The 26,507-nt window shown below is 33.6% G+C and overlaps 1 protein-coding gene across 1 annotated transcript in view; it reads left to right on the forward strand.

The window, feature by feature from the left end:
• The window catches only part of eif3ea (eukaryotic translation initiation factor 3, subunit E, a), a 63,168-nt gene that overhangs the window by 15,951 nt on the left and 20,710 nt on the right, over positions 1–26,507 (forward strand). Inside the window, exons 6-9 of the mRNA XM_051130347.1 lie at positions 10,453–10,578; positions 13,492–13,616; positions 20,346–20,472; positions 24,286–24,387. Of these exons, the coding sequence (XP_050986304.1) occupies positions 10,453–10,578; positions 13,492–13,616; positions 20,346–20,472; positions 24,286–24,387 (480 nt within the window). The remainder of the gene's footprint in view (positions 1–10,452; positions 10,579–13,491; positions 13,617–20,345; positions 20,473–24,285; positions 24,388–26,507) is intronic.

Below are 26,507 nucleotides of genomic sequence, written 5' to 3' on the forward strand. Positions count from 1 at the left end.
CACAATCAGATCATTTCAGTTCATAAATCAGATTTGACAAGTTGCAGTTTTGTTTTATGAATCTCTTGTGACATTTGTTGTAATTGTTCTTGATTTAACCAGAGGCACATAATATCTATAATACTTACAAATATATGTGCATGCATTATTATTATTAAAATTACTTGTGTTAAAATGGCAGAAATTCTAATATCTTACAAATGTGCATGCATTTATTATTAATAAAAAAAATAATTTATTATTGTTAGTAGTAATAATAATAATACAATTAATGTACATTAATGTAATAACATAAAAACAGCAACAATAATAATAATAATAATAATAATAATAATAATTATTATTATTATTATATTTTGTTAATATAATTTTTACAGATCTTACAAATATTTATATATAATATACAATTTAATAACGACAATAGTAATAATAATAATATAAGTAGTAATAATATTAATATTAAATGTACGTTATAATAAAAAATAACAACAATAATCATTTGAATTATTATTATTATCAGTGTTAAAATAATAAATAAAAATAAATCTTAAAAATGAATAAATATTGTAAAATGTAAAACATCCTAATGAATGTAATAATAATAAAATTATAAATAAAAATAATTATGTATTATTATTATTGTTATTATTATTATTATTATTATTATAAAATTGTTAATAATTATGAAAAAATCTTAAAAATATTAATATATAATAATAATAATTATTGGTATGATTATCATTATTGTTAGTAATAATATTAATAATAAATGTACATTAATGTAATAAATTATTATTATTATCACTATTTGTATTATGTTATTAATAATAATTAATAAATAATAAATAAATTCTCTATAAATAAAAACATTTAAAAGTTAATATATATTACAGAATGGAAAAAATGATAAAAAATAAATGTGCATGAATGTAATGATAATAAAATAAAAACAACAGTAATGCTAATAATATTACTATTATTATAATATAATTGTTAATAATGATTAAATACATTTAAAAATCTTACAAATATGAATGTATAATATAAAATTAAATATAATAATAATAATTAAAAGAAGAACAAAGAAGAGAAGAGTTAAAGAAGGGCATATGAGTTCTTTACACTTTTTGCTCTTGTTCATTTGCCCACAATTTATTTTAATTAATTGTTGACTGTTGAATTATTGACACTCAATATAGATGAAGCATAAATTGAGTTAAATGTTGCAGAATAGGATTTTTTTTTCACATGCTGGTTAGTTGTTGCTTGCTGATCTCCTTGTCTAACATGGACTACGTTTAAATGGCTGTATGTACAACCTTACCAGTTGTTTGTTTTGTCTTGTGGTGTGAAACAAGCTAAGAGTGCACACAAACACCCACAAGTTCCCTGTATTAGGATGATGACCCCTTTACATTTTTTTTTTTAAATGTTGTTGTCTGGATAAAGATCCAGGCGGTGATGCACCGAGGACCTTGGATTAAATAATTTTCACCAGTGGAATACTTTTGGAATCAGATAATACCAAAGTAGGTTTGTGGGGGAAGATAATTGCAGTTCACTGAGAGTACTGGCAGTATCCATGTTACACGTGCGTACTTCTTATTTCCTCTATAAACAAAGGGCTCATTGCTGGGGCTCTGGTGTTTGTGGCTTCTCTCCCACTGCCTGTAGAAATGAGTGAAAGATGAACTTATGGGTAAAAGCGGCCGGACGCTCAGGGCCCAGCGCAGTGCTGTCTAGCTAGTGGGGCGGGGGGCAAATGACGGCTGGGAACCAACAAATTGACCCGCTCCTTTCTCTCTGGCCGCGCGCTGTGTGGAGGTAGTCCAGTGTCCTAAAGAGAGGTGCCCATTGTCAGCGCTGCCCTGGGCCAAGAGTGTTGCGAGAGGCTCCATGCCTGGCTAAGTTATCGGACTCCCTTGCCGGCGAGCGTTTCTCACGTAACCACATAGCCTGCCTTCTCACATGGAATGCACTCCTGTTTCTTCAGACCTGCTCTCACATATGATTCACTCGGCCTACATTGTTGTTTAAAAAAGGCCAGACGCCTGCCAAGCGACAATGAGTCGCTGTGGCAAAAAAGTGACCGAAAAGAAACCCTTGATTTAATTCGGAATAAATCTTGGTTTTAGCATTTCAGAGGTGTGATGAAGTCTGTGTTGTTTAGATATGCAACATGTTTCCCATTTGCGAATGATTTGCATCGTCAGTCACTCTGTTTGTTTGTTTGTTGTGTCCCTGTGGTTTTCGTGGGAGCCGGGGGAAGGAACGGCCGACAAGCCTTGAATTACACCCTTCAGTTTTGTCACCCTTTTTTGCATATTCATTAGTATAGATGCTTAAAGGGATACTTGAACATTCTCTCTTCATTTAGTCACCCCCATGTGAGACACTGAGACAATTTTCACTCTACAGTTCAGACATTAGGAATGTGGAAGATTTGTTTTTTTTTTTTAAAGAAGCGTCTGCTCACCAAGGCTGCATTATTTGATCAAAAATACAGTGAAAACACAAATATTGAGACGTTAGATTAATTTAAAATAGTTGTTTTCTATTTGAATATATTTTAAAATGTCATTTATTCCTGTGACAGCAAAGCTTTCAGAAACCATTGTAATATGCTGATTTGGTGCAAGAACATTTATTATTATCAGTGGTGAAAATAGCTGCTTAAAGAGCAGGTCATATGGGTTTTTGAAAAATATCTTTTTTTATAGTTTGTAGCGCAGCTATCCTTCAATGTAAACGGTCTGCAAAGTTAATCAAAAAAAGTGCATGATAAAGATATCGTCTCTCAAAAGAAAGAGTCGACTCACCGTCGAATTACCTTCGTTGGCTTCTAATCTTCTTTATTTGGACTAACAAACATCTCTGAACCACAACCTGTAAGTACGATTGAAACGTTGTGTACATTTTCAGTTGAGTGCTCAAAATAGCAAGCTGTTTGTGCTAATATGTGATGTATACCTAGAACAACTTTAGGTTTCCAGGTAAACCACGATATTGCTGTCTTACTAAAATACTTCTGATAATTCACTGTGAACCCACTGTTTCCTAAAAAGGTTTCGATTAATGTAAACTGTAGTTGTTTTAATATCTTGGTGTAATAATAATATACATATTTTGACATATTTTGGATATCTGTGCTGTTAACGTATTCATCGTTTTTGTTTTGTTAAAGCTGACCTATTATGACGCTTTTTATAAGATTTAAAATAAGTCTCTGACTTCCCCAGAGTGTGTATGTAAAGTTTTAGCTCAAAATACCCTGCAGATCATTTCTATAGCTTGTTAAAATTGCCACTTTTAGCTAATGAGCCAAAACATGCTGTTTTTGGGTCTGCCGCTTTAAATGCAAAAAAATGCAATCCTTTATGAGGGATGTCGTTATGGTGCTCAGGGACAACATGTGCTATTCGAAGCTGTGCTCCCACATCACTAAATCTTGAATGACTGTTAACTAGTGATGTGACATATGAACCGAGTAATCAGAGCTTGTGTTAAGGGATGTGCCAGATGAAGCCTCGTTTCGAGGCATGTGTTAGTAATGTAGAAATCACGAAACCAGTGACAAGCGAAGCCTCGCTTTCTCTCCAGTGCTGTGCATTTGGTGTGTTGGTTCGAACTTCCAGATCTTACTTATTCATACTTATTTATTTATATTTTCAAATACCCAGTCATACAAGTAATATGAAAAATACAAATTATTTCAGGAAAATTAAATATTTGACATATGTTCTTCATATATGTGTATATTAGTCTTCTGTTACAACCTATAGATATTCGTACTGGCATTTAATGCCATGATTTAATGGGTAATGTTAAATTAATTTATCAGAAACAGACATTAAACAAACAAACACACACACACACACTTTTAGACTTATATTTGTGCATGTAAAATGAGTCGTTCTGTGGAATGTGTGATGAATATTACATCCAACGGTGTTTCTTTCACAGGCTTTTGGCTGCTTTATTTTTTAATAACCACAAGATTGCGCTGTTTATGACACATTTGAAGCTTTTAATCTTTTCCCGAAACAGTTAGAGGAAATCGTCAGGCTTTATTTGCCCATCACTATTGTCAACTGTTGAATGAATGAGTGTCACATCCCGCTTGTTTACTTCGAACTGGAAGACGCTCCCACTTTTGATCAAAGGCCTCATGGGTCATAGAAAACTTGTGGATAAGCCCCACTTGTGATTATGAGTTTGATCAATTCCAGCGGTCGACTTCACATTGCTTTTATATGCAATTTTTAACTACCACATTCATATTCACGGTCATTCTGGCAGCACATGAAGGCAGTATAAGTGAAAACGTGCAGAGACAATGTTAGCTTTAGCAACATTAGCCTTACAGAGTACCAAGAACCGCTTTCAGAAAGGCAATTTGGAAAACAAAAGCGTTACTTACTTCATATGGATCTGCCGTTTGCGCACAAAGCGCTTCGAAATCATTGAGAAATGACTATATAGAAATGTATATTCTGAGAAAATGACAATGTTTTTTGACCTTAGATGCATTTAAACCTGTTGTAGGGGACTCCAGCATAATATTAGGACACTTTATAATACCATATGACCTGCTCTTTAATATTTTTGTGGAAATGGTGATCATTTTATCAGGATTTTTTTTGCAACAACACAGCTACCATGTTCAAGGCCCAGAAAAGGCAATCGTTAAAATAGTCCACGTGATGTTGTGGTACTTTCGTGAAAGTGCGTCGAAGACTGACACGGAAGAAATTGTTAAATAAGTTGTTATTTTTGTTTTGTTTCTGCAGAAAAAAGTATTCGCGTAGCTTCATAACATTATGGTTGAACCGTTGGACTATTTTAATGATGTCCTTGCTACCATTCTGGGCCTTGAACGTGGTAGTTGCGTTGCTGTCTATGCAGGGTCAGAAAGCATGTTAATTTGTGTTGCGAAGATGAGCATAGGTCTTGCGGGTTTGGAATGACACAAGGGTGAGTAATTAATGACAGAATTTTCATTTTTGGGTGAACTAACCCCTTAAGTCTGTAAGTGTGCCGGGAGCTCTATAAACATGCCATTTAGTTTTTCTAAAGGTTTTTATTTTTCAGGAAATGATAAAATACAGTGGAGTCCACTCATCATAGGAAAACCACATCATTGATATTGCGAACACATCAAGCGTTTTTGAGGAGACCGTTGACAGCAACCAACCTTGTTTATAGTCGTCACTGCTCAGTCTAAATAAACCAAAATAGCTTCCAGAAGTTCTCCCTCGTCTATGTTTTGAAGCAAATTGTTATCTTAAATTAAAATTTCCAGATATTGAAACTCAATACCTTCTATTTTTGTCAACAGTGGAAAGGCGTTTGGAATAGCCATGATGTAGAAATAGATTTAGTTGAGCTTTTTTTTTTACCAAATACCTGCCACTGCTTTTCTTTTTACTTTTTTCCACCCCTGCTCAAGCCGGACCTCCCATCTCCTCGGACGGCTCCTAGCATGGGAGATGTCAGGCTCTAGAACTTCTCTAGCGTGGGAAACACAGCCATTTAACGAAGGAAGCCAGGCTTGCAAAATCCAGACCCGAGGTCCTGTTACAGTGAGGGCCCGGTGCGAAAAGAGCAACTTATTCATATCATCTGTTAATGCAGGGATTGGATGTTGAGAATAAAGATTGAGTGTCCCGTCGGATCCCCAGCACAGTAAATTTATTGTTGCTGGTCAGTCAGTGAAAATGTGCCCATTTCGGGAGGCAGTGGAAACTCAAGGTAACTTGTGGAAAAACCCAGGTATTGAAACTATTCTTGCATGGCCACTGCTGAAAGCCAGTCAGTGTGCAGAAAGCTGCCATAATGACATGGAGCGTCGCCAAATGTAGCAGGCAGGGACTTCCAGGAAAAAAAAAGGAAAAAAACAAACACTTTTAGAAATGAAACGTTGACCTTTATATTGGCAGAGAGGATTGCTTTTTCCCCGGTTGTCCCTCCGAGCTGATCTCTCTTGAGTTTTTGGGCTTTGACTGTTATTTAGACGCATTCAACTTGGGAGTTTTGATCAAAGTGCTCCAGTGTTGCAAGTGGAGCAGTGGTTGAGTCTGTACTGCATGGGATTATTTTTATTTTTTTCAACTGTTCCATTCTACTGTGTCACTTTAAAAATATCACTGCAGGGTATTTTTGACCCGCCATAAATATACTGAGCCGTTTATTTATTTATTTATTTATTTACTAACTATTATTAGATACTATTGTAAACTAATTATATTATTATATGTTCTAATTATTATTTATACATGTAATAATAAAATAATAATAATAATAATAATAATAATAATAATATAAATTATATAATAACAATAATATAATAAAATATAATAATTATAATAATAATAATAATAATAATTATTATTATTATTATTATTATTATACTGTTATTATTGTAAACTAACAAATACTGTACTACAAATACAAACAAATTTTATCTTATGTATTTTGATACTTTGTTATTGTGTACTCTTGTATTCCTGATTTCCCTGATGTGAAAATACTTTGCATTATTTATTTATGTATTTACTTACTCACTCACTTATTTATTTACTACTACTATTATTGGATATTTTAAACTAATTGTATTATTATATACTGTATTTATTTTTTATAAATGTAATAATAATTATAAAAATCTAAATGATATAATAACAATACAACAACAACAACAACAACAACAATAATAATAAAAATTTATTATTATTATTATTATTATTATTATTACATTTTATAAATGTTAATTATAGCATATAATAATATTAGTTTAAAATAGTACCTAATAATAGTACAAGGTAGTAAATTATTATTATTATTATTATTATTACTAAGCATTATTATTATCATTATACATAAATAAATAACCTTAAAAATGAATCATGGAAATCAGGAAAATATTATTATTATTATTATTATTATTATTATTGTCATTATTGTTGTTGTTGTTGTTGTTGTATACTAATATGTACTGCACTACAAGTATTTTTTCTGATTTCCACGATGTGAAAATACTTGTTCATTTAATTTTAAGGTTATTTATTTATTTACTTACTTACTAGTATTATTATTAGGTACTATTCTAAACTAATTATATTATTATATAATGAATAATAATAATAATAATAATAAAAAAATATAATATACTATAATCTAACAAATACTGCACTACAAATACAAACAAATTGTGTTTTATGTACTTTGATACTTCGTTATTTGTATTGTACCCTTGTATTTTCCTGATCACCATGATGAGTAAATGCAGTTTTGAATGTTTGCTTATTTATTTAAATTTTATTTATTGGTAATAATTCTAATAATGCTTAGTAGTAGTAATAATAGTAATAATAATAATTCTTCTTTTTATAATTATTATTATTGTTGTTATATGCTAGCACTTTCACTGCTTTGCAAATACAAACATATTGTGTTTTATTTACATTGTTGTACTGTACTTGTTGTTATTGTATACTCTTGTATCGTTCAGATTTCCATGACGCTTTGCAGATGGCATCCTATTTATGGTTTTTACTTGTGGAACTTGAGAGATGTGTTACATAATATCCAATGTTTCTCCTTGTCCATATTGAATGATTAATGTACATGAGGAGCGTTTTTTTTTTTTTTATCCGTATGCATGGCTGACTTCCTGGTCGTCTGCGTGCCGCTACGTCTGTCGTAGGTCATAATCACTCCACTTCCCATGAGCCTCTGGCTATAGCACATCCCCCTTATATTCACGAAACGCGCTTAGATACTTGAGCAGTTCGCTAATCTGCAACACATTATCTCCTCACTTTGTTTGTTTTTGTCTTTTTGCTCATAATTTAAAACATCTTACACTACTTTGAAGCTGATTGTCTCTGCAGAGATGAACCAAATCCTGTTCATATTTCCATACAAGAAGCGTGAGCGAGTGTCTTTCAGGGGTTTCATAACTCGATTCCACAGGATGTTTTCCTTTTGCGCTAAATGTTCAGGAGATTATCACAATTACTAGTTAATCAAGTTATCCAAACATTATTTTCAAGGGCCTGTTTCTGCTTAACAAGACTTACGTTATTGGCTTCTGCTGTCAAAGGGTTTTAGTCAAGGTAGAAGTGACGTAGAAACTATGTAGCCCTTAAAGCCTCGTGCAAAATTAAATGCTTTTAATTATTTGGCCAGCAAAGTCCTGCTCAAATGGTTCTCATTTATGTCATAAACACACACCTATCCATCCTCACCCAGTTTTTGTTTAGTTTCTTCCTTGATTTGATTGGTTGAGCTTCTTTAACTAATGTCTGGACCTCATTCTCTCACTCCTCCATGAACAGACATTTTGATTAGCGTCCCGCCACTCCGGTCCTGTCCACATCTCAGGGCTGATCAAAGCTTGCAGACATGTGTTAGGCCAGTAACAGAGGCTGCAGCAGTAGCAGCACACATCATTAAAGACCCTCACCGAAGGCAATGCACAAAGGTCACCGCAAGTTCACGTGAACTTTGGAGAGCTTGGTGCTCCACACCACATATCGAAACGAATGTGCTCCACACACACACACACATAAATATGTATATGTATATATATGTATGTATATGTATGTATATATATATATGTATTTATGTATATATGTATATGTATGTGTATATATACATCACTAAATCACGTTCCTGTTTGTGTTTCAGTGATTTGAAACCACTTTCGTCTCATGACGTGACCCTCTTTACCCTCGAGATAACACTTGACCCCAGGCTAGTTAAAGAGCTCTTGTTTAACTTACGTAATTATTTCCCAGCAATATCACAGACAAGTTGGCCTGTAACCTTTAACTCTTGTCCTAACAACCTCAAAAACTTTTTTTTTGAATAAATAAATATGTACAATAATATACAAATATACAAATATACACACATACACACATACACACATACATACATACATATTGTTTTATTTATTTATTTATTTATTTATAAAATAAATAAATACACTGCCATTCCAGAAGTTTGGGATTTGTCAATTTTTTTTTGAAGATGTCACTTATGCTTATTAAAGTTGCATTTATTTGATCAAAAATACAGAAAAAACTGTAATATTATGAAATATTATTGCAGTTCAAAAGAACAGTTTTCTATCTCAGTATACTTAAAAATATCATTTATTTCTGTGGTTGAATTTTCAGCATCTTTACTCCAGTCTTTAGTGTCACATGATCCTTCAGAAATCATATAAATGCTGATTTATTATCAATGTTGGAAACATTTGTTCTGCTTAATATTCTTATGAAACCTGTGATACTTTTTTCAGGATTTTTTTTTCAGGATACTATCGTTACATACTACATTTATTCTGGATAGAAACCTTTGTCTAACAAAATAAGTCTTTACTTTCGCTTTTTATCCATTTAACATATTCTCGCTGAATCAAAGTGTTAATTTCTTTCAAAAAAGAAAGGAAAAAAGTTTACTAACCCCAAATTTTTGAACGGTAGTGTATATTGTTAAGAAAGTTTTTAAATTTTAAATAAACGCTGTTCTTTTTGACTTTTTATTCATTAAAGAATCCTGAAAAAAAGTATATCACAGATTCTTTTAATTCATAAAAAATAAAAAAGAAGAACATTTATTCCAAATAGAAACCTTTGTCTAACAAAATAAGCCTTTACTATCACATTTGATCAATTTAATACATAAAAGTATTACTTTCTTTCAAAAAAGAAAGAAAAAAGTATTTATACCAAACTTTTAGACGGTAGTGTATATTGTTCTTAAAGATTTCCATTTTAAATAAATGCTGTTCTTTCTAACATTTTATTCACCGAAAATTCTAGAAAAAAGTTCATCTTTGCGTCACAGGAATAAATTGTATTTTAAAATGCATTAAAATTAAAAACTACTATTTTAAATTGCAGTAATATTTCATAATATTACTCATTTTTCTGTATTTTTGTTCAAATAAATGCAGCTTTGATGAGCAGAAAAGACTTATGAAAAACTAAAAATATTGATCCCAAAGTTTTGAAAGGCAGTGTGTAGTTAATTCGTGACAATACGAACTAGAAAATGAATTCGTTATTTTATTTACAGAGGGGGTCAGATGTGATTTAGGTGTGCTTACTAAAGTGCAATGCATACACAACAATGACTATCACAAAAATACAGCAGAAGTTTTATAACAAGCTACATAGTCTTTCAGGATCCATTTCTTTTTCCCCTGCGAGCCCAGTTCCCGAAGATGACATAATTTAATCCGTTTATTCACTGTAAATAAATAAAGAAGTTACTCCGACGAGCTGCGTTGCCAAGTGAGCTTAACTTTTAGCTGTGGGAAATGGTAGATGTCAGAAATACAGTATTCAGGGTATTATTATAGTGAGTGAGTTGATTCATTGTCCATCTTTGTTTACAGTGGGTCAATGTATTTTTCTCTGTTTGTCTGTGTTTGTGCAGGTCCCCGCCACAGACAGAAACGCGCTGAACTCTTTGTGGGGCAAGCTGGCCTCTGAGATCCTGATGCAGAACTGGGAAGCTGCCATGGAGGACCTTACCCGCCTGAGGGAGACTATCGATAACAATGTAATGCCCCGCCACTCAGAATTCAATACCGCACTCAGATTCCCTTACATAGGCCATAATATTGACCGCCTTGCGTTTCAGCACAGCACCGCTGCTGTTTGTCGTTCCCCCCCTCCTCTCCTCCGTCTCCTCGATTCCTTCTCACCGCAACTCACAAGTCAAGCAAAACCTTAATTGCTGTGTTATGTCGGTGCAGCTTGATTTTTAATTGGAGGAATTGAGCTGGGAAAGAAGGGTTTGGCCTGGGGAGAAGTATGAGTAAATAAAAAATTAAAGTCTTTGGACATTGTAAATTTCTATTCTGAACTTTGATTTGTACCAAGTCTGGAAGGCAGGAGAAGCCAAGTGTTGGTTTTTCGGAGTCAGAAGTTCATCTTGTTATGATCAAGTCACGATCAAGGGGAGTCACGTTTTAAAGGGATAGTTCCCCCAAAACGCAATATTTTATTATTATTTACTTGCTATCATGATATTCCATATGTTTTGTTTTTTTTTTTGAGAAAATGAATACTTTTATTTAACAAGGATGCATTAAATTGATAAAAGTGACAGTAGTGACATTTATAATGTTGCAGAAGATTTCTATTTCAAATAAATGCTGTTGCTTCAGAGGGTTAAATTACATTTGACTGTATTAAAATATATGTAAGATTAAATTGCGATCCACACGCCGAGTCTTGATCTGAAATGGTTCGCGAATGATTATTCAGATCATAATTATTTAGATTATTTAGATCAGAATTTTGGAGCGGGTTTGCAAATCTTTTGCTTTAGGTCAGACCTCGGCACACAGATCACGAATCATTTCTTTCAGATCAGGATTTCAAGAAAAGATAGTATAGACAAATACAGATCCCTTAAGAAAATTAACTGTGGTTTTACTATAGTAAAATGGAATTTAATTTGACAGTGTCTATATGAACCCTGTGTGAAATATTTCTTTATTTTTTAAGCGGACTTTAATATTGCCATACAGCATCTCTTTAAGTGTGTACTGATGCATATTGTTTTGAATTTCTACTTCCTAAAATTTAATTTAATTTGGATTACAGTTCCATTTGCTACTTCATTTCAAATTCAACTATAAGTTAAAAATGTATGTGCGTACAGTATACAGACCAGTGATTATCTAATCATTATGAAGCCAAAAGTATTGCCAGCCGAGCAACAGCCATTGAGATGAGTGGAGGTATAATGGAGACTCTTTCCAGGTATTATGAACCTCTTTAAAGGAGAAATCCACTTCCAGAAAAACAATTCACAAATAATTTACTCACCCTCTTGTCATCCAAGATGTTCATGTCTTTCTGTCTTCAGTTGTGAAGAAATTGTTTTTTGAGGAAAGCATTTCAGATTTTTTTCCATGTATTTGGACTTCATTGGTGCCCCGATTTTGAACTTCCAAAATGTAGTTTAAATGCAGCCTCAAAGGGCTCTAAACGATCCCAGCCGAGAAAGAAGGGTCTTGTCTAGCGAAACGATCTGTCATTTTTTTTTTTTTCAGAAAATAAAAATTTGTATACTTTTTAACCACAAAAGCTTGTGTAGCACAGGCTCTGGGATGTGTGTTGGCGTACTATTGAATTACGTCGGAAGGTCACGCGGAACGTAGGTGGAACAACAGACCCAGTGTTTACAAAGCGAACGTGCAAAGACTAAGAAAGTGCAAGTAAGTCAAACGCTGTTTACAAACAAAAAGGTACAACGATGCCAGACGATTCTGAAGTTGCAGGAGAAAATAAGATGGAGTTTTTTTGACATACTCTACCTTTTTTAGCCGGAGTACACAGGCGATGAACTTAGACATGATTCGTAGTAGTGATGGGAAGTTCGGATCATTTTACCGTCTCGGACCTTTGAGTCTCGTTCAGCAAAATGAACTAATTTTTTTTTTTGAGTCATTTCGTTCATTTGAGCAAAATCAGCATCACGTGACAGCCCCATAACTTGAACGAACGACTCTCAAAACCCAAAGACTTGAAACAGGTGTACTAATTCCAGCACAGAACCTAAGAGGATGTTCTGCATGTGTGACTGAACGACTCACTCCCCAAGACGACTCGTTCTTCCCGAGTCATAATAAAGATTTGTTTAAAATGTTCAAGAACGACCCGTGGACGCGCATCCCAGAGCCTGTTCGACACAAGCTTTTGTGCTTAAAAAGTATAAAAATTTATATATATAAAAAAAAAAAAAATGTCTGATCGTTTCATTAGATAAGACCCTTCTTCCTCAGCCCTTTGAGCCCTTTGAAGCTGCATTTAAACTATATTTTGGAAGTTCAAAATCAGGGCACCAATGAAGTCCATTATATGGAGAAAAATCCTGAAATGCTTTCAAAAACCATAATTTCTTTACAACTGAAGACAGAAAGACATGAACATCTTGGATGACAAGGGGGTGAGTAAATTATTTGTCAATTGTGGTTCAGGAAGTGGACTTCTCCTTTAATAGGCTCTTCTTTATCTGCTCTCTTTGCCAGTCATATTTATTTTACATCAGTTGTACCCCATTTAGTAACACTCTCTCAACTCATTTTTATATCATTTATTTGATTACAAAAAAAGCTTCCTTGTGGAGCACAAAAGACTTTTTTTTTCAGTGTTTTTTCCCTTTGCATAAAGCTGTCATATGAATTTAAAACATAATGTTAGCCAAGTGGACTGTTTTATGGTACTTTAATAGTTCCTTTTGAAACTCGAAATCTCAATTTCCAATTATTTGTAATTTCATAGAACGACCAAGACATTTAGTTCAAAGTCTCCTTTTGTTTTCCATGGTAAAAGAAACTCATTTAGGTTTGGAACTACATGAGGCTTAGTAAATGATGACAGAAATTTAAGTTGGGGTTGAACTATCCCTTCACAATTATTTTTAACACCTTTCCCCCCCGACTTTTTTCTTTCTCTACAGACGGTAAGTTCTCCTCTCCAGTCCCTCCAGCAAAGGACTTGGCTGATCCACTGGTCTCTGTTCGTGTTCTTCAACCACCCCAAAGGCAGAGACAACATCATTGAGCTTTTCCTCTACCAGCCACAGTAAGCACCTTCTGCAGCTGCTCGTTTTCCATCTGGGATTTGGTTTTGCTTTGGTTTGACTCTAATAAAAACGGATGAGGTAGGAGGAGAGCACGGGTCCAGGTTGGAAAGCCCACCGCAGTCCGCAAACAAAACTGCTGATGCTGGGCTCACCAGCCAGCCGCTCACAGACCCACGACCCCAGCGGTCAGCGCGAAAACGAGCCTGGCAGCTCGGACGAATGCTGACAATGGCAAATGGGCTGCTTAACTCACGGGTTCAATGTTTTAAGCTTCTTAAAGTGAGGCTGTCAAGTCTGCACATGTCTGCTGATCTTTATTCAATCATTTTCAGTTTGTGTGTGAACACAGAAAAATGTTTCCAAACGGGGGAAAAATAAGTTATTGAATCACCTTTGACCTTCATCCGTAATCAGGTCTAACTGTTCCGTGAGGAAAAAGTGGTTTCCCACTTTCCTTATGAGACGTCAATAGTGTGAATATAGTTTTTATTCACAAACCCAATTTTCAATTTCATGGTCATAGAAAATGAATATGTTGTCAAACGACGTGGCAGAAGGACTTGTGGTCTTTTTGTGCCGATTTTGCACAGAAAAGAACTTTATTTATGGTAATTTCACCAATTGTTACATTTAGATGATCTTTGCATTAATTTAATGCTAACGTAATGTTTTAAAATCTGTTTTATGCCATTAAATGAAAATAATTAGTATCCAAAATGAATATCCATTATTAACACACTCTGTTATAATGCTGTGAAGCCCAAATCATTTTATAGCTCCTTAAAACAATTGGTTTTATTTTATCATATGTTTTTATTATTTCAATGTGTATGTGTAAAAATACAGTTTAAAAATACATAGACGTTTTAAATATACATTAATAACAATATTATATTGCAGTTTATTTTTTCTTCATTTAAATAATATATTAGTAAGTAATTATTATTAGTAATGTAATTTAAAGTTATGAATAAATTAATATTTAAATATATAAAAAAAGAAAATTAGAAAAAGAAATAATAATGATGATAATAATAATAAATAGCTTGTATAAAGAAAAAAATAAATATAAATAAAATATGAGAAAAAGAAAACAGCTTGTTCTGAAAATAATAATAATGTAATTAATTTGTCTTGATGTGTATATAATATAATATAATAATAATAATAATAATAATAAGTGTATGTAATTTAAATATAAATAAGTTAAAATAATTAAAATATAAAAAAATGTTTAAATATAAAAAGGAAAATAAGAAAAATAAACTTTTTTGAATATAATAATTATTTGTATAAAGAAAAGATTAAATAACAAATATAAATAAAATATGAACAATAAAAATAAAACGGCTTTTGAAAATAACAACATTAATAATAATGTAATTTTTCTTGATGTGTATATAATATATTAATTGCATGTTGTTAATTGTAAGTGTATGTTATTTAAAGTTATAAATAAATTAACATTTAAATATAAAAATGAAAATAAGGAAAAGGAAAAGAAAAAGAAATGTTGGTTTGAGTATAATATAATAATAATAACATTGTATAAAGTAAAAATAAATAAATATAAACTATGAGAAAAAGAAAATAAAACAACAAAACAAATAATAATATTAATAATAGTCTCAGCCCCAGCTACTAAGTTGGCTGTAATCAGGTGCTTTTTGTTGCTGACTTGTCAAGGACTTGTCACATTAAAGGGCAACAAGATTCAGTCCTGTAGTGTGCACTTGAGTGCAAAAAAGCTTTAAGGGTCAGCTATTTTTGTTGGTTTACACCAGGTGCGTAACATAGGAAACTTGATCTACTAAATAATTCTACATTCCATCTATTTTAACGCCACGCATTTCCCCTAATGCACTGTTGTGGAGCCTAATGCCTATACACTATTCAAAGACAAAATGGACTTGTTTGCCTCCAAGATGATGTTTTCCACCATTTCCCACCAGCACAGGTGATAAAGGGTGAGAAGACCAATAATTAGTCATTAGTACCTGACCATAGTGGGTGAAAAGACAGATTGATGTGGCCTATTGTGCCGGCTTTTTCCTTCCGTTCATGACCGATTCACACAGTTTTGAGGGTCAATGCCGTGGGGCCGTGAACCTAGTGTGAATGTTTGACCTGCCTTTGAGACAGTCGCCTGGCTTAACAGCAGCCCTTTGGATGTAGGTGCTCATTATACAAAAACATTCATTATGCTTCATTAAAATCGCTCCAGAAAGGTACTTCTAATTTGCGGTTGGGCTCGTCAGATCAGAGGTCTTTCAATGCTGGCAGCGTTCTTTTCACTTTTCGTTTTTGTGTTGTTCTCTCACCTCTTCTGCCTTCAGCTTTTATTTGCAGAGTTGTGGCCACGAAGAGCAATCAGACCCTATAAATCTGAATCTGAGTGTAATTTACTGCATTAGATACACTGCGTTTTATGCACCACAACAGTATTGCGTTCTTGGAGGGCGGATAGACTTGTTTTAGTTGGAAGACGGCATCACGGTCTGTTTTTGACCCTGTGAAAAGACCTTTTGTTTTCTGTTCTCCTCCTTTTTGTTATTCTTGAAGTTTTGTTGACAATTAGGCTGACATCAGCCTGTGGCGTTCAGGTTCGTTTCATAGTTGTTTGGCCGTCGTTCAGGACCGGGTATGATCCAGTGCTCTCTGCCTGAAGATCGTTCGTGATGTAGTCGTGCCATCGAGCAGACGGCCAAAACAAAAACAGAAACCGAAATGTTTTTAGTGCAGGGAAAACGATACCAAAGATAGCCTATCATATAATACGCTTCAACCAAGTCCAAGGGCAGTTCGAGAGAGAATATTGTCACAAGATGACCTATGATGTAGGTGCAAACAGGAAAGCTAATGCCGCCGAAACACTATCCCGGCCAGCGCAGAGTGGATTCAGAGTTTCACTTGATTTACCTCTAATTCCCCTCCTCCCTCCAGATGCATCATGAAATTGGAACTGCACCACCTTCCTTTGCTTTGTTTCTACCTTTTTCTCTCCCTGCTCTCTCAGAGCCACCAGATTAGGGCCGCAACAACTAATCAATTACAATTTTATTAAAGAGCCTCCCTCGGTGACCCCACTTTATGATTGTGAAATCTGAATTTATTGTGAAGCAAAAAAAAAGAAAAACACTTAAATGCTGTACTTTTGAACTTTCTATTTATTATAAAGTCCTGACAAAATAATAGTTTCCACAAAAATATTAAGCAGCACATCTTTTTCAACTTCAACACCAAATCAGCATATTACAATGACTTCTGAAGGATCATGTGACACTGAAAACAGCAGTAATAGTTATTAAAAAATCAGCTTTGTCATCATAGAAATACATTATATTTTAAAATATATGACAATTGAAAAATGTTCTTTTAAATGGTATTATTTCACAATATTAATGTTTTACTGTATGCTCACCAAGGCTTTATTTGATCAAAAATAGACATGTTTTGTTGGCGCCAATAGTTAGTGCGTTGTCGGTCCTTTGCTGAAACCTGCTTCCCTCTCTCCTCCCAGCTCTTTCCTGTCATCTCTCTATTCCTATTGCAATAAAAAGGCTTAAAATTTAATTAAATTATTTAATTAATGAATTAAATTTAAAAACATATATTTACTATTTAAAATATGAAGAGCAAAAACAGCTAACTTAAATATTCAAAAATAATATTTTTTCATTGTGCATTCCAGTTAATCTCAATCAAACTGCAGTTGGGTTATTTTAATATAAAGTAAAAAAAAAAAAAAAAAAAAAGCAAACTAACACAATAAAACAATAAAAACATGATAACAGTAAAAAACATGATTTCGGAAAATCTGTTTTTGCAAATAAATTCTTCATATATTTTTTAATTTTAAAAACTGTTTAATTTATTATATTGAACAATTATTTGATGGCTGAATTCACTAACATGTTTTAAAAACCTTTAAAACTATTCATTTGAAATTTTGTTTATTTTTACTTGAAATAGAATAATCATGTTTTTTTAGTTATTGTCTATAGCAGGGTTGGAAATAAATGAGGGCGTGTGGTGAAAATGAATTAAAATGCCCCAAAAATTCAAAACAAAGGGGCAAAAAATGCCCCTGAACAATTCAACATATTACAGCTGTCGTAACCGATTGCTGTAACCGATTGCTTTTACACACCGCTTTGTGCAGGATTGAGTCTTATAACCAATCAAACACGTTTCTGTTGAACTTAAGAATGCATTGGCCAATCAGAGCTGCTTAGATTCGCCAGTGCTGAAAACGCCTGAGCTGTTGTTGAGTGTGCACGCTCATAAATTCTCTAATCATAACTACATAGATGCGAACTCCTTACCCTTGGGTGAAAATTCACCATTTTGAAATCTAAATTGGTCACCTACAAGATTAACGTAGATCCGATGAGAAAGTGTTTTGGGAAGGTGGTGGTCGGTTTTTACACGATCAACCAAACCGACAGCCCAATCATGTTCGTGTTTTTACAAATTCCGACGGCACTTTTTATTATACCTCTGTTTAATGGATATTAAGCATAATTTCACAAAGCTAAAATCAGACCACTCATTTTGCCTTAAATCTTGAAATTTTGCAGGTAAATAAAAAAAAAAAACTCATGCTACACATATGTAGCATCTCTTTTGTAGTGTTTATTATAAACAGTGATCATTGAGATAATCATCTTTGAAGTTTTTTTTATAGTCTGAATTTAAGAAATGTATATATAAAATCGGTATCAGAATTGATCCATTTGCTTGTTAAAAAAAAAAAAAATTCCATGATTAATAATGATTGGTGCATCTCTAGTTTTTGTATGTGGCCTATACTGGTTTCCTCAAACAGTCATGACTTTGACTGGCTATTAAGAGTAAGTCAAGGGCAAGTGAGTACACCGGTCCACTTAAACTGGTTTACACAGTAGGTGTACACACACATAAACACACACAGTGTGACAATGCATATATTGACCCAGACACCCCCCAGAAAAAAAAAACCTGTGTGGCAGGTTTTCTCTATCCACTCAATGTTCTTGCCTTTCTTACCCCTTACCTCTTTGCATCCTTGCAAATAATTTTGTAGCTTCAGTGATTACAACGGGAGCATAGTATTGCAGCTCTATGAGCTCCTGTTTTTTACATGTATAATTTAAATACAATTTTAAAATGTTTATTGTTATTGACTTGTTTACTGTTATTGACAGTTTAAAATATAGATTAAAGTAATTGGATAAACTGAAGTATTTCAGAATCAGATTTGACATTGAAAGACAGCATAGCTTGGTGATAAGAAGTTGGTTATAAAAAAATTTCCTTCACAAGTGCCAAAAATGATTTCCAGGGGGCAAATATTTCTGACCCTAATCTATAGTATGTGCCAGAATTGTAATAATGCAATTTTCAGAGGAAGGGGAACATTCTACTTATTACTTCTTCTGACTAGTTGACACTTATTTTGTAATGTTCCTTATTTAAACTGCTCCAAAAGGAAAGTACGCTGAGAGTGAGGTGAAACGGCAGCAAGACATGATGCAGACTGGACTCAAACTTGGATCAACTGCACAATCAACGCCGCAATCCATTATCGAAGTAGTTTTCAGTTGCAGCCTTATCCCAAATCCCCAGCTCCGCAAGGAGAATGTGACACACTGAAACTGAACTGCTACTTCCTGTTTTGCCCTCTACCTCGCGAAGTCATTTAGCAACCGATTAAGCTGTATCATGGCTTTGGTCGTAGCTGTCGGGCTCGGTTAGATAATGCATTTTTTTTTCTGTTCAAAGCCCAGATATGGCATCATGACTCATGTGAGCGGTCTGGCCATCGGAGCCTCCCTGGGAGAGCGAGTAGGTGTAAGTTAATCAGGAACACAGCATGAACTGTTGTGGTTTGCCATGAAGTCAGACAACTACAAAGGGAGGAGAGACCGAAGGCTGCGCCAACTGGGATCACACGCCGCCGAAGCCCGCTGCCGTTTTTAGCTCCGACATCACAAGTGCCACAGGCCCCCTTGTCCCTTTAATTGTTTCGGCTAATTAAACCATCCGGCAGCCCTCCTCTTTTTTCCTCCGTATGACATGTGTTTCTCCGTGCTGATCCGTAAGGGAGCTTTAGGGCCTGGCCGAGGCAGAGCACCGCCACTTCCTCCTTGAAATTTAATTTGGTCCTCGTATGGGGGATGAAGAGGGGGGTCAAAGATGTTCGTACAGATACCGCAGGCGCGGAGGCCGTCCTCCAAATTGACTCGAAATGTTAAGTGCACTTTAACAGGAGCTCTCAGCCCTATGACAAGGCATCTGTTGTATGTTTTTTTTTTGGGTCCATATAAGAAAGCTCTTGCGCGTCTCTAGTTTGTAGAGAGGGAACTTTGTCTCGGGTTGTAATAGTAGTGCTATGTAGCTTTCATTCTCGGAGAAGCCCACAGCTAGTTGACCTGTGGCTGAAAAACAAGTCCCTGGTGGATAGTGTTTCACTGCTCTGCAGGCCTGTAGTTGGTGATCCGTGTCTAGAACGGGGCTTTTCCTTTTCCCTTCCCTCCACAGCGGGACCAATGAACAGAGGAGCTTTCAACACGCTCTGATTCTTGTTCTTATGTTTAGTGAGAATCTGCAAGTTCACTGTATGAGAGCTTGCTGGAAAGTGCTGTGAAAACATTGTCCGACCTCAACAAACTGTATCATGTGTCTTTTCATGTAGAGATCATAGCTGTCCTTCGGGCTTGTGACCAGGCTTGTTTTTCTGTTTACAGGTACCTCAATGCTATTCAGACCATGTGCCCACACATACTGCGCTACCTGACCACAGCCGTCATCACTAACAAGGACGTCCGCAAGCGTAGGCAGGTGTTAAAGGATCTGGTGAAAGTCATCCAGCAGGTATCAGCCAGGACTTTATGTCCTCCTTTGTCCTTTAGTTAGCTTCTATTGTGTGTGTGTAAGTATGTTTGATGAATAAAATGTAAACTACTGAATTAAAAATGTACACATCTATGATATATTTATATATACATAATAGAATATATATGTGACCCTGGACCACAAAACCAGTCAGAATCACATGGGTATATTTGTAATAGCCAGCAATGCATTGTATGGGTCAAAATGATAGATTTTTCTTTTTCAAATAGTTGTATCTCGGCCAAATATTGTCTTATCCTAACAAACCATACATCACTGGAAAGCTTACTTATTTAGCCTTCAGATGATGCATAAATCTTAATTTAAAAAAAGACCCTCATGACTGATTTTGTGGTTCAGGATCACATATTATAAATACATACATTTTTAGTTATAAACGACAAATAAAATGGCTATACTAGTAAATTAAAAACAATTCATATGTTTAGTTAATATGATTTGTTCGCTATTTTTATATTTATTATGTTTTTTTTTTTGGTTTTGTTTCCATGTAGTCATTTTTAAATGATTTTTAATTACTTTTACAAACACAGTAAATGGAGAGTTCCCAAACATATGTAAAAATTTAATTTTTGAAACACTGAAATGTTTTTTTTTTTTTTTTTTTTACTAGTTAAATTTTGAATTAATGTTTAATTCACATGTGATATATTATATTTTTCCATTTATTATTTACCATTTTCCATATATTAGTAATTGTTCAAAATTATTTTTAATATAAAAAAATTAATAGGTTTTTTCTTTTCAGACCATAATTATTTATAGACATACATTTAGAAAGTCATATTACTTTTTTGATGCAGATCTAGGAATTCTTTTTTTCTGTATTATATTATATTATATTATATTATAATTTTTCTAATTATTATTTAGCATTTAATAAATATATTATCATTTTTTGTATGTTATTTATTTTTCAAAATATAATATAAATGTATAAATATATAATATAAATAATAGGTTGATCAAATATTTATTCTTTACAGACCAAAATAATTAATAGACATACATTTAGAAAGTCATATTACGTTTTTGATGCGCATTTAGGAATTCTTTCTGTATTTATTTATTTTTCATTCACATCTTGGTGTTTTTATCCAGCATTTTTGTGAAATTGCAAAATCTGCATGAAAATATGTAGATGAAAGCCAGGCTGCCATCAAATACAGAAAAAGTGTCATAAAATCAGTCCACATGATTATTTTCCAAGTCTTCTTGGGCAAGTTTTACTATTAAAAATCATTCTCGTATACAGTGTTACACACTGTAGGCAAGTTCATTTTTCTATTTATTAGTAATTTTTGTAGAATATTTTTACTTAATTTTGCAAGTACATGAAATAGAGAGTTCTCATACATGTGTGCCAAGCTGAAAAAGCATACATATTTTTTTTCATCTGTATTTATTCCACGCTGTGTATAATATGAAGTGTATTAAATTATGAGCCTGTGTCCTTGTCAGTATGAGCAATAATATTGGTCAGGTGGTGCTCTATTTCATAACTGTTTAGTTTTCTGCTGGTCTTCCTGCAGTCATCCACACTGGCCTTGCGTCTACCAAGGGATGTTTTCAATGGGAGGATACCCTCACCAGACCAAACAACACTTTTGGTCTGGTGACCAAGTATATTTTTATTTGAATTTAGTACATCCAGCACATTGCAGGGAATCTTATGGCTCACTGCCTCTGTGGAAATGAATGAATGAAGAAGTGGTGTGTATTGGCCTGACTATAAAAGCACTGTTTATCTATGTGCCTCCTCAGGCCGTGTGAGTCTTGAACCCATTAGATTTGATGAATGGTGCTGGACAGTCTGATTGTAGTGTTCCGTTGTCTCCGTGTCCAACAACAGTAGCTTCTTCAGAGATCAATGACAGTGAAATCCAAATAAGCGTGTCCCCGCAGCATTTGCGTAATCACTTAAACATGTGTCCTGAGGAGCTCACCATACTCCCAGCACAAGTTTCCTCTCTCATGGTTACTTAAGCATCTATGGTATTTAGATCCAGGGAAGACCCAGAGACTATCACGTATCCAAAACAGGCTCATCCCATCAGGTCCTCTGCTAAAGGGAATGTACAAAGTCTTTCAGCTTAGGGCTGTTTGCAGACATGGCACATTAGGCAGAGGTTTTTGCTCATTATTATATGTAACCAGTTGTTTAAAGGATAGTTGAACCAAAAATGTAAGTTCTCTGATAATCTGCTCACCTTTGAAATTGTTTGAAATTGATTTTATTTCTAATATGTAACTCAAAAGATTTATTGTAATCGTTCTAATTAAACATTCTGAGATTCCTATTCAGTTTAATGGGTTAATCGAATATTAGTTTTTTTGAGACCAAAATTATTCATAGACATAAATTAGAAAGTCATATTACTTTTTTGATTCACAACTGCAAATTCTTTCTTTCTGTATTTATTTATTTTTTCGTTCACATCTTGGTGTTTCCATCCAGCATTTTTGTGAAATCGCAAAATTTGTATGAAAATGTGGATGGAAAAAAAAAAAATATATATATATATATATATATATATATATATATATAATAATAATAATAAAAATATAAAGAAATATATAAATAGTGAATACATTATGGTGCATGATTAAAAACAAACTATAGAATTAAAAATATATCAAATGTGTAAATATAAATATGTATATATAAAAACATTTCTTATTTTATATACATTAAATTAAATATATTAGACTAGTTAAAAATAAATTATACTAGTTAAAATATAGCTATAAACAAAAATAAATAAACTATACTAGTTAATTAAAACAATTCATATGTATGAGTTAATGATTAATTAGCTTTTTTTTATTTTTATGTCATTACATTAGATATTTCTTTTGTTTCCATATGTCATTTTTAAAATTTGTAATTTTTTAATTAATTTTACAAACACAGTAAATGGAGAGTTCCCATACATGAGTATCTAAATATATTTATTTTTATTTTTTAAAAATTGAAATGTTTATGCTAGTTAATTAAAGCAATTCATATGTTTGGGTTAATGATTAATTAGCTGTATTATTATTATTATTATTATTATTATTATTATTATTATTATTATTATTATTATTGTTACTACTACTAACATTAGATATTTCTTTTGTTTCCATATATTGGACTTTTTTTATTAGTCTTTTTTTTTTTTTTTTTATTAATTTTACAAAGTAAATGGAAGGTTCTCATACATGAGTACATTTCTGTTTTTATACTAGTTAAATACAATTAATTCATACTTTTCACATTCTTTTTTCTTTAAATTATTTTTAATTAATTTTACCAACATCTCGGTGTTTCTATCCTGCATTTTTATGTGAAATTGAAAGTCTGCATGAAAATATGTGAATGAAAAGCCAGGCTCTGCCATAAAATGCATATGACTTGCACACTATTTTCCAAATCTTCTTAAGAAGGTTTTACTATTAAAAATCGTTCTCATTAAATCAGCCATATATGTTACATACTGTAAGCAAATTGACAGTCAGCTTGTGCCAATTAAGAAAATAGCGACAGCTGTGTTTGTAACCGCAAGATGAAAGCAGCTGTAATTTTGTGCTTGAAAAACTGATATCAGTTCTGCTTGTAATGTAACATTTTATTTGTTAATAAAAAACACTTACATGCATGTCAAGTAAATTTGCAATGTGAAACACAACCCAGTTGAAGTACCAGCAGTGTAGGTGAAAAGTACATTTAATTTGTGTGTGAGCTTTCCCTTAAATTGCATTGTTTTTTCTTGTATCGTCTTTTTTTAGGAGTCGTACACCTACAAAGATCCCATCACGGAGTTTGTGGAGTGTCTGTATGTGAACTTCGATTTTGACAGTGCTCAGAAGAAGCTGAGGGAGTGCGAGGCGGTAAGTTCCAGCTGTCTTTTCCTGTTACCTTTTTATTAGCTTGTTTCTCAGCGTGTCCTTAAAAGCATGGCACACCCTCTTCTTTATAGGGACTTTGCAGATTGATTGTATCTTTTGTCACGGTCCTGTTTTTCCAAAAGCGTAAGATTCATAAAGTAAGATTCATAACATTTCATAACAGGTTCCATTAGCGAAAGCGTTTGAAGAGACTATCTTTCTCCTAAGACGCTGAGCTCATCCTTCACTACTTGTCTGGCCACAAAAAGCATCCAGCTTTGTAATTTACGCAGATGATGCTTCAATTTCCCTAATGATGAGATGTGATGTCATCACAGCGAGTCTCCGACCTCTGATTGGTCACAAGCGTCCTCTGAACTTTCCTAGAACTGCTGATAGTCATTAGCGATGCTGTGTGTCACTTTTCTGCAGCCACAAACAGCCTGCCCTTCTGTTTTGGGCCCTGAAAGGGGTCTTAAAGCACAGCGGTCTCTGTGTGCCGCGGTGTCATGGCCAGCTGTGGAAGTGGGCCCCTGAAAGAGCCTCTGACTCACCATTTGTCATGTTTTTATGATAGCCGGTAATTGTCAGATCAGTGGGATGGTTAACAAGAAGTGCTTTTGGTGAGCAGAGGCGGACACACGCACTGGAAAGAGCTTTCTGCGGTACAGACAAGCTAGTGATCTGTGTTTTTGTTCCCGTTTATAAATGGTCTTCCATAATGGTCACTTCATCAGTTTTCACCCTTGCCCTGCTGTGTCATTCTTTCTGTTTTTACAGTTAAACTACAGGGCTTATAGCGCCAACACAGCACCGAAAAACAAAAACAAAATGAGCTCGGTTCTAGAGAAATAGCTTACCTCACAAATGAAAAATCTCATTGTAATTGTAAATATTATTACTTTTTTTATTGGGAGAAATTCTGAAGACTTGCTAGTCGCTCTGTTTCATGCAGTGTTTACCGAAATGAAACTGAAGCTTTCAAGCTTCGAAAAGTCCAAAGCATCATTAAAATATCACAAAAGTGGTCCATACGACTTGTGAGCTACACTACCAAGTTTTTGGACGTTTAATGTTTTTTTTTTTGCTCAACAAGCCTGCATTTATTTGATTCAAAATACAGCAAAAGCAGTACTATTGTGAAATATTTTTACTGCTTAAAATAAATGCTTTCTATTTGAATGTATTTTAAGTTGTAATTTATTCCTTTGATCAAAGCTAAATTTCAGCACCATTACTCCAGTCTTCAGTGTCACGTGATCCTTCAGAAATCATTATAGAAATTAATACTTTTATGTTACAAAAGATTTCTATTTCAAATCAATTCTGTTCTTCTGAAATTTCTATTCATCAAAGAAACCTGAAAAAAAAATCTACTCTGCTGTTTTTAATAATAATAATAATAATAATAATAATAATAATAATAATAATATATTTTTGTTATGTTTTGTTTTTTTGAGCAGCAAATCAGAATATTAGAATGATTTCTGAAGGATCATGTGACGGGAATAATGATGCTAAAAATTCAGCTTTGAAATCAAATTCAAATAGAAAAGTTATTTTAAATAGCAAAAATATTTCAAAATGTCACTGCTTTTGCTGTGCTTCGGATCAAATAAATGCAGGCTTAGTGAGCAGAAGAGACTTCTTTAAAAAACATAAAAATCTTACTGTCCAAAAACGTTTGACTGGTAATGCATATTCCGAATGTTTTGCATTTTTGACAGTTTTAGGTGAGGAATGAAATTGAATTTGTGTCTGTAATCTTCCCCCCAACCTGAGCTGTTGGAGTCATCGCTTTGAATGCAATCAGATCTGAATCATGAATGAATCTTCAACTCAAAAGAAAAAAATCCTTCGAAAATCCTAAAGCTTTCTGACCCTTCATAGACAGCAACGTAACTACCACGTTCAAGACCCAGAAAGGTAGTAAGGACATTGTTAAAATAGTCCATGTGACATCAGTGGTTCAACCTTGAAGGAGAAGTCCACTTCCGGAACAACAATTTACAGATAATGTACTCACCCCGTTGTCATCCAAGATGTTCATCTCTTTCTTTCTTCAGTCATAAAGAAATAGTTTTTTGAGGAAAACATTTAAGGATTTTTCTCCATATAATGGA

This window comes from Labeo rohita, chromosome 16, assembly GCF_022985175.1.
Source record: "Labeo rohita strain BAU-BD-2019 chromosome 16, IGBB_LRoh.1.0, whole genome shotgun sequence".
In the NCBI taxonomy this organism is placed as follows: Eukaryota; Metazoa; Chordata; class Actinopteri; order Cypriniformes; family Cyprinidae; genus Labeo; species Labeo rohita.